The 14095-nt window shown below is 49.6% G+C and overlaps 1 protein-coding gene across 1 annotated transcript; it reads right to left on the reverse strand.

The window, feature by feature from the left end:
* Positions 1-1020: 1020 nt before the first annotated feature.
* Positions 1021-10318, reverse strand: LOC150043825 (cytochrome P450 2A3-like). Its single transcript, XM_090322661.1, has 9 exons — positions 10100-10318; positions 9440-9602; positions 8719-8868; positions 8127-8287; positions 6926-7102; positions 4907-5048; positions 3538-3725; positions 2294-2435; positions 1021-1510 (listed from the first exon to the last, which is right to left on the reverse strand). The coding sequence occupies exons 1-9, from the start codon at positions 10277-10279 to the stop codon at positions 1329-1331; spliced, it is 1485 nt and encodes a 494-aa protein (XP_090178787.1). The 5' UTR covers positions 10280-10318; the 3' UTR covers positions 1021-1328.
* Between the last annotated feature and the right edge of the window lie 3777 nt (positions 10319-14095).

Consider the following 14095-nt stretch of genomic DNA (forward strand, 5'->3'; position numbering starts at 1 on the left):
CCCCTGTAAAATGGCGGCTTAATCTCCTTTTCCAGTTTGGGGGAGGAGCCGCCGCTGTAAAATGGCGGCTTAGCCTCCTCTTCCGGTTTAACATGAGGTGGTGAAGAGTTTTCGCGGGAAGAGGGATAGTAAAATGGCGGAGGCCGCTCCACACCCCAATTGTCTGCACTTGGTATAGGGCTTAGGGGCCCGAACCCAGGATCAAAGGGACCAGAAATCCCTCCTCAGGGTGAGGCTCTAAACCCTTTTTTTCCTGAGCAGCAGGAGGGCCAACTCTCCACAACCCTGAGCTCTCCTTGTCAGGAGGGCTAACTCTCCACAACTCTGAGCGCTCCTCCATTGAAGTTTCCTTGGCCCTAGATGTAACTGAGCCAGGATAGAAGCAGGCCTTAAGGGCAGACAAAGTTGGAGAGACCCCGAGGGGAGGGTCCTCTCCCAAGTTAATCTCCCTCCTTCTCACCAGGCGCTCTATGTGGTCCCATGCAGCCCAGTTGAAAAGCTTGGCCACCATTAACCAAGAAGTGGCGCGTGTTAAGACCTCCCAGACCTTCTCAGCCTGGGGAGCTGAAATCTCCAAACCTCTGCTTTTAAATCTAGACGCTGTGAGCGCAGGGCCCTTCTTGGTGTGAGTTTGCCCCATCTTTTCAGGGACACCCTTGCCTCCTAACCTGCTTGGCTTGACTCGCTGACGGTTCCGCCTCTAATGAGCGTTCGTTTCGTGCCCCACGTTGGGCGCCAGAATCTTGGGGTTTTTACTCTTTCTTGCCTCCTGACCCACAAGAGGGACAGAGAGAACACGCCCCAACTAAGACAAGACCAAGAAAACAAAGGGCCAACTGGTGGCCACACCCAACCATCCCTCATGGGAGGGAAGTCACTCAGGACACTCCAGGGACATTTGTCATGGAAAAACTCATTTATTCTGGAAGTACATTGGGTTAAAATAGGATGCAGGAGCCAATCAGCACAAAGGTGGGCAGGGCAGGTAGGATGCATGTGCTGCCAGAGAGGGCAGAAGTGTACGGGGCCAATCCCAGAGGTAGACATCACAAACCACAGCCAAGCCTTCCAACCAGGTGACAGGCAGGTTGGGCCCCAAAACCAGGAAGTGAGTACTGGACTACGAGGAAGGCCTTTTACAGCATTTCATTTCCTTAATGTGACATGCACCACAGGTTAGCCATCTGGATTGTTTCTTCTTCCCATCTGATCTATCCATCCTCGCATGTCCCGCTCATTTTTTGCCCTGCTCCTCACCCCTCCCAGTGTCTCCACCTCTTGCCCCTCCCATGCCCTCCTCTCCCCTCCACCAATCACAGCCCCAAAGCTCAGTGAGGCTGGAAGCTTATAGTAAAAGTCGGTGGGATTGTGGCAAAGCCCACGTGTTTAGGGGTCACGTCGATGTCTTCAGGTGCCTGTGTGGACTTGAAACAGAAGTTCTGCATGATGGTGGTGAGGAAGAGAAAGAGCTCCATTCTAGCCAGGCCTTCCCCAAAACAGTACCGCTTGCCTGCAGAGGAGTGGAGAGGAGAGGAGGGAGGGCAGGGATGAAACTGCTCTCCCTGACATGTCACTCACAAATCCCAAGTCCAGAGTTGAGTGCTCTAAAGGACAGGGGTACCCAGGGTGGGGGGGGTATGGGCTGTAAAATTCTTTCCTGAGAGACTTTTCATAATGGCTCTCATCCCCCATAAGCCTCACTTTACTGAGTCTGTGAGTGGTCTAGGCATTGTCCTTAAGCTTTTTCCCTCAAGGCTGGAGCTCTAGCACTTGAGCCACACCTACACTTACATTATCTTTTGTGGTCAGTCATGGAGCATGAACTCAGGGCCTGGGTGCTGTCCCGAGCTTCTTCACTTCAGGCAAGTGCTCTACCACTTTGCACCACAGAGCCACTTCTAGTTTTCTAGTGGTTTATTGGAGATAAGAGTCTAACAGACTTTCCTTCCTGAGCTGGATTTGAACCATGAACCTCACATCTCAGACTCCTCTGAGCACTTAGGAAAGACAGATGTGAGCCACGAACAACCTGACTAATGCAGTCTGTTCTTGATTTTCCTAATCTCTGAATGAAATCTGATTATCCTTTTTCTCTTTCCTACACTCCCATACAGGATGCATGGGAATTATGTGGGGAGGGGCAGGTACATGTGGTTGATCACAGAGTAGATCTGAGGGGAACCACCAAGCTGGAGAAAGGTATTAATGAGGCTGTGGCCCGAGAGGGGGCTGGCACCCACAGCTGTGCCCTTTGCTATGAGCTTTGGCCTAGTGGCCGACACGGGTCACTTACCAATGGAAAAGGGGACAAAAGCATCACTTTTCTTAAACTGTCCCTTGTCATCCAGGAAGTGGTGAGGGTTGAAATCTTGGGGGTTGGAGAAGAACCTGGGGTCTCTCAGCACAGAACCCAGCATGGGGAACACCTCAGTACCCTGAAAAGAAGACAAAAAATGGGATCATGAGAAAGCAGAGGGAAAGATGAAGGGGCTGAAACTCCCAAGGAAGGGGTGGGAGGGGGAAGGATGTGGAATGGTGGGGTGAGGGTGGAGGAAGGGGCTTCAGGGACGATGAAGTTCAGGTTCCTGGGGGTGAGTAGAAGTTTGTGTTCTCTGACACCAGATGGTTGATGTTAACAAGGTAGAGGCTTCCTGAGGCTGGAGGTTGAAGATCTATAGCTCCTGGCTCCCCAGGCAGTGGATGGGGATGCGGGGTGGGGCCAGGAGGAGAGACGTGGAAGGAAGATGTGCACAACTGTGAGTTCAGGAGCCTCTAGAAGGATCTATTGCAGTCTGGAAATTTTTGTTGTTAAACAGCAGGTCTGGGTAAATAAGAGATTGCTCTCTCTCTCTCTCTCTCTCTCTCTCTCTCTCTCTCTCTCTCTCTCTCTCTCTCTCTGATGTGTGTGTGTGTGTGTGTGTGTGTGTGTGTGTATCTGTGTGTGGTATCTGTATGTCTGTATGTGTCCCAGAACTGGGGCTTTAACTCAGGCCAATGGTATACTCTCTGAGCTCAAGGCTGTTTTGCTCCAGGCTGGTGTCCTACCATTTTGAGCCCACAGCTCTGCTTACAGCCTTTTTTGTGTGTGGTTAACTGCAGATAAAATTCTCAAGCGAGTGTTGCTGTGCTGCCAAGGGTAGAGTGCTAGCCTTAAACAAAAGAAACTCCAAGGCAATGATGAGTTCAGGCCTGGAACTTTCAAAACAAATATATAAGTAAATAAATAGTGTGTCAAGAACTTTTCTGCCTAAGCTGGCTTTGAACCTCGATCCTAAGATCTCAGCCTCTTGAGTAGCCATGACGACAGGCCTGAGTCACCACTGCTGGATTTGCATCTCTTGGTTTAAGAAGACTCAAGTGAAGGTTGGATCTCCTGAGCAGGGACTTCTGCAGGGAGCTGGGGTAGGGGAGTCAGGAGGGAAAAGTCCCTGAGTAGGAAAGAAGGCATGGCAGGGGAGGAAGTCTTTGATTAAGAAGGAAGACAGGGAGTAGAGAGAGTGTAACAAAGTTGGGGTCCCGGGGTCTGGCAAGTGGCACCTTGGGCAGAAAGAACTCCCGGAACTTGGTGTCCTTGGTGACTCTGCGGGCCACCCCCATGGGAATCATGTCTCCAAATCTCTGGATCTCGTGGATCACGGCCTCTGTGTAGGGCATCTTCATTCGGTCCTCAAACTTGGGCTGGCGGTTTCTGCCAATGACTCGATCGATCTCTTCCTGGACTTTGGCTGGGGATGAGGAGAGAAGAGGAAATGTGGGCTGGGAGCGTGGCCTAGTGGTATAGCGCTCACTTAGCATGCAGGAAGCTCCTGGTTTGATTCCTCAGTAACACATACACAGATGTGGCACTGTGGCTCAAGTGGCAGAGTGCTAGCCTTGAGCAAAAGTGTCCAAGGATAGTGCCTACACCTTAAGTTAAATCCCCAGGATTGGCCAAAAAAAAAAAAAAAAGAAAAGAAAACCCGAAAATTTGTTTAGATATCTGAAATCTTCGAAGCAGGGATGAGAACTTTTAAAAAAATAAAAAAGAGTACTGGTAGCTCATCCCTATCATCCTAGCTATTCAGGAGACTGAGATCTGAGGTTCCCAGTTCAAAGCCAGCCCAGGCCTGAAAGACCATGAGATTCTTCTGTCCAATTAACCACCAGAAAACGGAGAGTGGAGCTATGGCTCAACATGGTAGGTAGCTGAAGAGCTCAGGGACAGCGCCCAAACCCAGATGGACCAAAAAAAAATAAAAAAGAAGGGATAAAGAGTCTTAGGGGCATGGCTGTGAAAAACGGGCAGTGAGGTCTTTTATGGTTTAGATCAGTGATTTACCAATCCTTTCAGGGAGCAGGTATATATAGAACTATTATATATGTATGTATATGTGTATGTATGTATATATGCATATTTACACATATCATTTATTTGTATGTGTTATATATTATATATGTGTGTGTTATGTTATGTATATATATGTATATATATATGTCAGTCATGAGGCTTGAACTCAGCACCTAGGTTCTGTCCCTGAGCCTTTACAATCAAGGCTAGTGCTCCACCACTTTGAGTCACAGGTCCACTTCCAGCTTTTCCATGGTTCATTACAAATGAGAGTCTCCTGTACTTTAATGCCTACACTGGCTTTGAACCATGATCTTCAGATCTCAGCCCTCTGACTAAATAGGAGGACAAGCCTGAGCCACAGCACCCGGATTCCAGTGATTTTATAGCTACAACTTGAATAGCCAAATCCACAGGCTACTGTCCCCGCTCTGTTGATTAAGGCAAAGCCTGTGTGAGGGTCCAGGTTCTTGGGACAAATGAGGACATCGCAGCTGACTTAGCAGAGCTCTTAAGACCTGCCCCCCACCCCCACCTCCTCACCCCCCCAGTCTCTGTCCCTGTCCCTCCTGGCCTTACCCTCCACATCCGGGTGCTTCATGAGCAGCAGGAAGCCATAGCGCAAGGTGGTGCTGACAGTCTCCGTGCCCGCAAAGAACAGGTTCAGTGTGGTGAGAACCAGGTTCTTCATGTGGAATTCTGTGTTGGGGTTCTTCTTCTCCTGCAGAGAAAGACGTGAGTTCAAGTCCACCCCACTTCTCATGCCTTTGAAGCATCTTCTGGGACATCCTCTTGGGGATGTACTTCTGTGAGGTCCAGGTAGAAAAATCAATCTGCCACCTCTCTGTCCAGTTTTCAGAATTTTTACCCGGATTCTGACTCTGGCCAAAAATATACCTCTTACCATTGCCTGGGAGATTGATTGATTGATTGATTGATTTTGTGGGTCATCGGGCATGAATTCGAGGCCTGGCAACTTTCCCTGAATGCTCTTTCTCTGAAGGCTAGCACTCTATCACTTTGAGCCACAGCACCACTACCAGTTTTCTGGTGATCCATTGGAGATAAGAGTTTCATGACCTTTCCTGCCCAGCCTGGCTTTGAATTGTGATCCTCAGATCTCAACCTGTTGAGTTAGAGGTGTGAATCACCTACATCCAGCTGTTTTTTATATTAAAAAATTCATTAACATTGATATTTACATCATATTTCAAATGATGTGTTTAACAAACAAATATTGAAGAAGGGAATCTCTATATGCAATCACTGGTACTTAGATTTTAGAACATAATTAAAATTAGGCTGAGGGGTTGTATGTCATAGATACATATTAAAGTATGTAAAAACATGATGTCTATATAGTCATAAAGTTTTATGTCTATATAGTTGTGTTTATATTTCTAATACCATATGCATAGCATCACCAGCTTTTTTTCCGTATATGATTGGAGACTGGGATTAAATCTTGGTACCTGATGCTTTCACTCACTGGCTGTCACTCTACCAAATGATCCAGGCCTCCATGCCCCTGCTAATTATCTGAGGTGTGTGTGTGTGTGTGTGTGTGTGTGTGTGTGTGTGTGCCAGTACTAGGACTTGACCTCTAGACCACTCACTTCCATTTGATATGATAACTTAAGGAATGAGCATCCAAGACAGAACAGGAGTAAGCTAAATGGCACAGCTTTCCATGCTGTATGAGCTCAGGCAGATCACCGACGCTCTCTGGCCTCTGACTCTTTGTTATGATCATAAAATAACTTTATTCAACAGCTAAGATGGGCCAGGTACCTATGGCTCTCCTATGTAATCCGAGCCAGAGGATTGGTTGCTTGAAGCTAGCTTGGGCAGAAAAGTCTGTGAGTCTCTTAACTCCAGGTAACAAGCAACTCCCCTCTCCCCTGGAAAAAACAAACAAGCTGGACTGGGAGTGTGGCCTAATGATATAGTGCTTGCCTACCATGCACAAGGCCCTGGGTTTGATTCCTTGGTACCACATACAGAGGAAATTCCAACAGTAGTGCTGCAGTTCAAGTGGTAGAGTGCTAGCCTTGAACAAAAGAAGTTCAAGGACAGTTCAACCTCCAGGACACCAACAGACACAAAAGGCACTGATGGGCACTAAATACTGTGTAGCATAGCCAGGTGCCAGAGGCTCACACCTGTCATCCTAGCTACTCTGAAGCCTTGAGATCTGAGGCTCAGGGTTCACAGCTAGCTGGTGCAGACAAGGGCCTGTGAAATTCTTCTCTCCAGTTGATCACTCAAAAGCTGGACGTGGCACTGTGGCTCACGTGGTAGATCACTAGCCTTGAGAGAGAGAGCTTGGGGTCAGCGCCCAGGGCCTGAGTTCAAGCGCCACAAAAAGCAGGGGTATGAAAAAGCAGGGGTAGCACAGGCAATGCAGTGCAGTTGCTGTAGCATCGTCTCCACGGATGAGGTTGTGTAGAGGAGCACCCATGCTCAGTAGGATCTGCTCCGTAGATGACTGAGGATGAGGTGTATAATTCACCCAGCTCCGTGTTCTCCCCTCAGCCCCATCTGAGGCCCCTCTGCCTGGCTGTGGATCTCCGCCCACCGCCAGGCGGCTGGACCTACCTGCTGCATGCGGATGAGAAACGAGTCGATGAAGTCCCGTGGGGAGTTGGGATCCAGGGTGCGCTGGTTCTGCTCCACCTTCCTGGTGATGAAATCCTCCAGCCCCTGCAGCTCCTTAAGAGCCTGCTGCTGTGGACCTGGCAGGTGCTTCATGATGGAATAGAACATCTCAAAGAGCTGAGGACAGGGTGGTCATGGGGAGAAAGCACAGCAAAGACCTCCATTCACAAGCGGCATAACACACACATGGAATCCCAGCTACTCTGCAGATGGAGTCAGGAAAAGCCTCAGGGTTGAGGCAACCCTGCCTCACAGACATAAATGAATGAATAAATACAATACAATAAGGAATGGCGATGTGGATCACATGACAGGTGATTGCCTCATATGCACAAGGCCTTGGGCTCAATCTCCAGAACAGAAAGCAAAATTACACCCCTGCCCCAATTGTCAGTGCACTCCCACAGGCCATGGGGCCATCTGACATCCTCCTGCCTCCAAGGCCCCCTCAAGACCAGCCCCCCTCATTTTCTATACCTGGAAAGTTTCTCTAGCACCTAGAGCAAGTGAGCAATCCCTAGTTCTCCTGGTCACCCTGGCATTTCCACCATGGGCTGAAACCAGAGCTGCTGGAAGAGTGCCAACAACACCACCTGCCCAGCTCCTGGGCTGCGAGGTGGCAGCAAAGCAACTTTACAACCTCTGACAGATGCGCCCTGCCAGTCCTGGTGAGGACTGTGCTGCGTCTCCCAGGTGCTCTACCACTTGATCCACGCCTCACTTAATTGAAGGTAAGAATCTCACAGACTTTCCTACTCAGGATGGCTTCAAACCTCCATCCTCAGATCTCAGCCTCCTGAGTAGCTGGGATTACTGGCTTGAGTCACCTGCCTTTGTGTTTGTTTATTCTTGTCAGCTGTGGGGCTTGAACTCAAGGCCTGGGCACCGTCCCTAAGCTTCTTTGCTCATGGCTAGCACTCTACCAATTGAGACACAATTCCACTTCTGGTGTTCTGGTGGTTTATCAGAGATAAAAGTCTCACAGCCTTTCCTGTCCTAGGCTGGCTTTGAACCACACATCTCAGATCTCAGCCTCCTGAGCAGCTAGGAAAACAGTGTGAGCCACCAGTGCCAGCTATTTTCAAGTAAGGTCCATGACCTGGATTTTGCTGAGACTTGGGGAGGGGTGTGGGGAGGTTACCTGCCCGGTAGAAGTGGCTGTGAACTGGAAGCTTCCCAGCATCATTCTCAGGAGAGACAGGAGCTCCGGGTCCTCGTATTTGAAGCGGTCCCCGAACACAATGGAGCTGATCACATTGCAGACGGTTCTGCTCAGGTAGAAGGTGGGATCTATGAAGGAGCCTGCAGGGTGGAGAGTGAGGGGTTTATGAAGGTGCCTGCAGGGGTGGTGGGTGGAGACTGCAGAGGTAGAGAATGATGAGTCTGCAGGAGTGCAGAATGGGGGTCTGCAGAAATGGAGAGTGAGAATAATATAGGGGTTCATGGTTGGGGAGTCGGCAAGTGTGGCAGGTGGGAGTCTGCAGGGGGATCGAGGGGAAATATACAGAAATGGAGGGTGAGGGTGTACAGGGGTGAAGCATGGACGTCTGCAAGGTGGAGACAGTGGGGGGATCTGGAAAAGATCGCTCTTGGAACAAAAGAACCAAACCATGTGACCAGATGTCAGTGTGATGATTCAGAAAATATTTTCGGGGGGCGGGGGAGGAGGGATGGCTGAGTCCTAGGGCTGCCCTCCTCCCCTACCATCCCCTGCCCCTGCTCTCCCCCCTCACCTCTCGTGTCCCTCAGGGCCTGGATGAGGAAGCCTGCCTCCTCCTGGATGCGCTCCTCAATGCCACGCTTGCCCACGCCGAAGTCACGCAGCGTGGTGATGGAGAAGCGCCTCAGCTGCTTGGCTCGCTCGCCATTGCTGAAAGCCACGCCTGGGGAGCAGGGAGGGTCAAACCAGGTGACCAGTAGAGTATACGGGGTACAGGGAGGGGGACCCTCCACCTGCAGGGAGCACACCTGGGGCTGCTGGGGGAGCCAGGAGAGGCCCAGAGGCCACATTGTGCAGAGAGCAAGAGGAGACAGCAGGGAAGCCCTAGGGGCAGGAGAGGGGGGAGGGCTGCTGAGCTGGGAGGGAAAAGCTCAGACTCAGAGCCAAAGGTGTACAGATCATGGGGAAAGAGACAGACAAGGGAGACAGGGTCCCCTGGGCACAGAGAAGGGGACACAGCAAACCCCTGGGCACAGAGAAGGGGACACAGGCACAGAGGCAGCAGGTCCATAGAGGGGAGGGGGAAAGGGGTAGGAGGGGAGATGGCAGAGGCAGAAAGAGTGGAGCTGACTTTGAAGTGAATTTTCAAAAGCAAAAGAATGAAGGGTTTCTGTGCACAGAGAACCGGGAGGCAGAGCAGGAAGACAATGGGACGATCTGAGGAGAGCCAGAAGCTTGAAACATCCAGAAGAGGAAGGCTGGGGAAACTGAGGCACCATGTGCATCCTACCCACCATAGCCTTTGAAGAGCCAGTCGAAGGTGGCCTGCTCGCCACGTCCACCGAACTCGTCCGCCTGGTCCACCAGCGCCTCCTTCACGGCCTCCTGGCCACACAGCACCACTACACGGCGAGGGCCCAGGTAAATGGTGAACACAGGGCCATAGCGATCTCGCATCTGGGGGAAGAGTGGATGGGAAAGTCTGAGGAACCAGCTTCCGGGTACTGGGTGTATTGGCTTGTCCCCGAACGCTGGCAGTCAACAGACTGACTATTCCCACATGTGGTCGTTTCCTGCTCAAATAATAATAATATTTTGGTGCCTGTCCCCGGGATTGAACTCAAGACCTGGGCACTGACCCTGAAATCTATTGCTCAAACCTAGAACTCTACCACTTTGAGCCACAGTGCCACTGCCAGTTTCCTGGTTGTTCATAGTAGATGAGAGTCTCACAGACTGTCCTGCCTGGGCTGGGTTTGAACCACCATACTCAGTCTCCTCAGTAGCTCGGATGAGAGGTGTGAGTACAGTACCTGGATAGAAACTGAAGGCTAATGATTCCCACCCACCCCCCACTCCAAGAATAAAATCCCCTTTTTAAAATTCTGGCTCACCCCGTCTGTGGTCAGTGCCCTGCCCCTGGGCTCTTCTGTCCCAGCCCCCATCCCACACACCTTCATGAGAGAGTTGTACATCTGCTCCGTGTTCAGTTGCAGAATGTTTCCAATGAAAGGCAATGGCGTGGGGCCTGGAGGCAACTTTCCCGAGAGCTTCCTCTGCCGCCAGACAGACATCACCACCAGGACAGTCAGACAGGTGAGCACAGCCACCAGCAGCATGCCTGAGGCCAGCATGGTGGCAGCCAGGGTGCCAGTCAGATGGCGGTGGCTGAGTCTGGTGTCTTGCTGTGTTTATATCTGTGGAATGGAAGCCTGGCCTTTGGCCTTGATTTCATCACTGTCTCGTTGTCCTTGCAGGTGTCTTCTTTTCCCTGTCTCCCCTCCTGTGAACCCCACCTTAGTTTGAGATGGAGCTAATGGGCAGGGAGAGGAGGACCTCAGAATTAAGGAGAAACAGCTGGGCTGGTGGCCCTGGAGGAGAAAGGGCCCCAAGACTGTGTACCCATTCCCTTCCACATCCAGGGTAACTTTCTTTGAGCTTCAGATAGAGGATCTCTCCGACTAAGGACCCTGCAAGTATGGGTGGATGTTTTTTAGGGTCTCAGGAGAGGTGTGGGTTTTATTCTAATGGCTGATGGAAGATAGGAGATTATGGGTTTACAGTGTTTCAATGAGGTGAGTTTTGGGAAATTCTGGGGCGATGGATTGGAGGGGCCTGGGCTAAGAAAGATCCAGAACTGTGAGTGTGGAGGCAGTCAGCCCGGGAGGAATCTAGAGTGAGCAGGTGTGGCCCTGCTGTGATTCAAGCCCTGGGCTGTACTTGAGATGCTGAGTGGAAGGTCATGCTGGGAGACCATGGAGCCAGGACCCTTTAGTGCCCGTGGGCGATTCTGACAGTTACATTTCAGTGGAACTCTACACAGCCCTGGAGATGGAATTCCACCATCACAGTGGGCAGAAGGACACTTAGGCTATAAGGACCACCAACATGACAAAAACTCCCAGCCACCAACATCCAACTTACAGAGAACCTCCACTGAATCTCCTGCCCACTAGGCTAGCACACTCAATTTATTAGAAGGCTTCTATTATTGTTTATTTATGACTGTCACCTCTTTTACACGTAGGTATCTTCTTTTGGTAGTCATGGGGCTCGAACTCGGGGCCTGGTGACTGTCCCTGAACTCTTTCACTCAATCTAGTGCTCTACCAAGTTGAACCACAGCACCACTACCGCTTTTCTGGAGCCTCATTGGAGATAAGAGTCTCACACTGCCCTGCCCAGGCTAGCTTTGAAACTACCGTCCTCAGATCTCAAGCAGCTAGGATGACAGACACGAGGTACCAGATCCCAGCCTATTGTATATTTGGTTTTGCTTTTTCTTGTTTCAGTCCTGGAGTTTGAACTCAGGGCCTCAGTACTATCCTTTAGCTTTATTTATTTATTTATTTATTTATTTATTTATTTATTTATTTTTCTCAAGGCTGGCCCTCTACCATTAGAGCCATACCTCTACTTCAGGCTTTTTGCTGGTTCACTGGAGATAAGAGTCTCGTGTACTTTTCTGCCCAGTCTGGTTTTGCACCAAAGTCCTCAGATCTCACTTTTTGAGCTGCTGGGATGCCCATGGGTGCCTGGCCACATGATCTTTAGGTTGTTGTGGTGATGAAGATGCTGTCTCGTCATCGCCACTGAAGTGACCCAGGTGGAGTGTGAGGAAGCCAGAATTGGAACTCACTCCCTTCCACCCTCCCTTACCTGGCCCAGCCCTCCCTGTCCTGAGCTGTGTTCTGACATTGGCACAGTTGTCTGGTGCATGCCAGCTGAACTCAGAGATGAAGAGACGTCACTTAAGCCTTCAGCTTGCCACCCCAAGTGGCAAATGACTCAGAAGAGGGTCTCCAAAGTGTCTTAGAGAAGGTGTGAAGATGAGCCCAGGGCCAAGAGTGTGGCCTAGTGGTAGAGTGCCTGCCTCGCATGCATGAAGCCCTGGGATTCCTGGGTACCACATACACAGAAAAAGCCAGAAGTGGTGCTGTGGCTCAAGTGGTAGAGAACTGGCCTTGAGAAGCTCAAGGAAAGACCCTGAGTTCAAGCCCCAAGGACTGGCAAAAAAAAAGATAACCCCATATAACTTGTGAGTTTGAGTGTGAGTGGATTGTGTCATAGACCCTGGCAGAGGCCCCAGGCACGTTCTATACACATTTTGACTGTTGGCACAGCAGATGGGGCAAGTTGAGTGAAGCTGGCATCCCCAGGCCTAGCCTGTTGCCAGCAGTTTGCTTCTTCTCATTTTAGGGTGCTGGACTCTATGTCCTGTGTGCAGTGAATAGAGGGCAGAGAACAAAGTCGGGAGATGAAAAACTTGTTGATTTTGGAGCGGGGAGGGGTAGGGAAAACATTAGGAAAGTCCTGGCAAGTGTTTCCACTCCTGACCAGGGTTATCAGATATACCAGGCCTGGGCCTCTCTTCTCTCTTCTAGGTGCTTCTTTCTTCTTCCTTCTTCCTTCCTTCTTTCTTCCTCTTCCTCTTCTTGATTAAGAGTCACTTGAAGAACTTAGTGCTTCATGAAGGATGCATCAGGAAGTGGCCTGAGAGTTGAGGGCCCTCCCAGAAGGGGCTTGGTCTAGGCAAATAGGAGAAGAGGTCATGTGTGTTTGCTCGGTTTTCTGAAACATGGAAGACACCGATCCGGTGTCTGGGGAGTCACAATGGGAGAGACACATGCCAGTCATAGTGACTCAGGACAAAATGAACCAGTGAGGGTGAGCAGAAGAAAATATCCTCCCTCATCTCGACCCCCTGGCTTGACCCTCAGTTTCCCTGAGGTCAAGAGCATGGATGAAGCATGGATTTTAGAATACTCTTTTTGTTTGCGTGCCGATTGTGGGATTTACTTGGAGCCTCGGTGCTGCCCCTAAACTTCTGTGCTCAAGGCTAGTGCCCTACCACTGGAGCCACAGCTCCACTTCTGGCTTTTCTTGGTGGTTTATTGGTGATGAGAGTCTCATGGACTTTCCTGCCTTGGCAGGCGTTGAACCATGATCCGCAGATCTCAGCTTCTAGCTAAGATAACAGGCATGAGCACCAGTGCCTGGCTGGAATCTTCTTCTTCTTTATTGTCATGTCCCTTGAGGAAATGACCTTTCTCACTGAGCTTTGTGGAGCCAGTAGTGGAGTGATCTCTTCTGCTGTTTTGATGAAGTGTGTATGAGCTGATACATATTTAATAATAATAATAAGCATTTGAGAGCGTGGGGAGCATGGCCTAGTTGTAGAATGCATGTCTAGCATGCAGGAAGCCCTGTGTTCAATTCCACATACACAGAAAAATCTGGAAGTGATGCTGTGGCTCAAGTGGTAGAGCACTAGCATTGAGAAAGCTCAAGGACAGTGGCAAGGTACTGAGTTCAAGCACCACATCTGACCAAAAAAGTGCATTTAATAATAGCTTTTTTTATTTTGTTTATTTATTTATTTACCTACTCACTTACTTATTTGGTCTGGAGGCTTGAACTTAGAGCCTGGGCCCTGTCTCTGAGGTGTTGCTGCTCAACACTGGTGGTCTACCACATTGAGCCACAACTCTACTTCTGGTTTAAACCACTACTGGCTGACTTTGAATCATGATCCTTAGATCTCAGCCTCCTGAGCAGGTAGGATTATAGGAGTGAGATATGAGCCCCCAGCTAAAAGAGAAATTTAATGAAAGACAGGGACAATGGAAACAATCTCCAGATAGAAAGAATTTTCTTTTTCCTTTGGAGTTTTCATTGAGGAAGAAAAATTATATAGGATGTACAATAATAATATTTTGCTATTATAGATTGTAGCTAAATGAAACAAATGAGCATATATGTGTGTAGACTTTTTTAAGGCAAGAATACTCAAAATCAATTAGCAATTTTCAAGAATATCCAGCATTGTTATTAACTATCCTCACCAGGTTATATAAAAGATTTTCTCAAATTTACTGTCTCCTGTTTAACTGATCTTTGTATCTGTGTGTGTGTGTGTGTGTGTGTGTGTGTGTGTGTGAGTGTGCAAG

This window comes from Megascapheus bottae, chromosome 31, assembly GCF_031878675.1.
Source record: "Megascapheus bottae isolate mThoBot1 chromosome 31, mThoBot2.hap1, whole genome shotgun sequence".
NCBI lineage: Eukaryota > Metazoa > Chordata > Mammalia > Rodentia > Geomyidae > Megascapheus > Megascapheus bottae.

Excerpts from the sequence above, each read along its gene's own strand:
- LOC150043825 (XM_090322661.1), bottom strand. The coding sequence starts at position 10,279 with ATGCTGGCCTCAGGCATGCTGCTGGTGGCTGTGCTCACCTGTCTGACT. Across the intron at positions 5,049-6,925 it reads TTCTCATCCGCATGCAGCAG|GAGAAGAAGAACCCCAACAC; the intron begins GTAGGTCCAGCC and ends CTTTCTCTGCAG. Across the intron at positions 1,511-2,293 it reads TTTTGTCCCCTTTTCCATTG|GCAAGCGGTACTGTTTTGGG; the intron begins GTAAGTGACCCG and ends ACTCCTCTGCAG.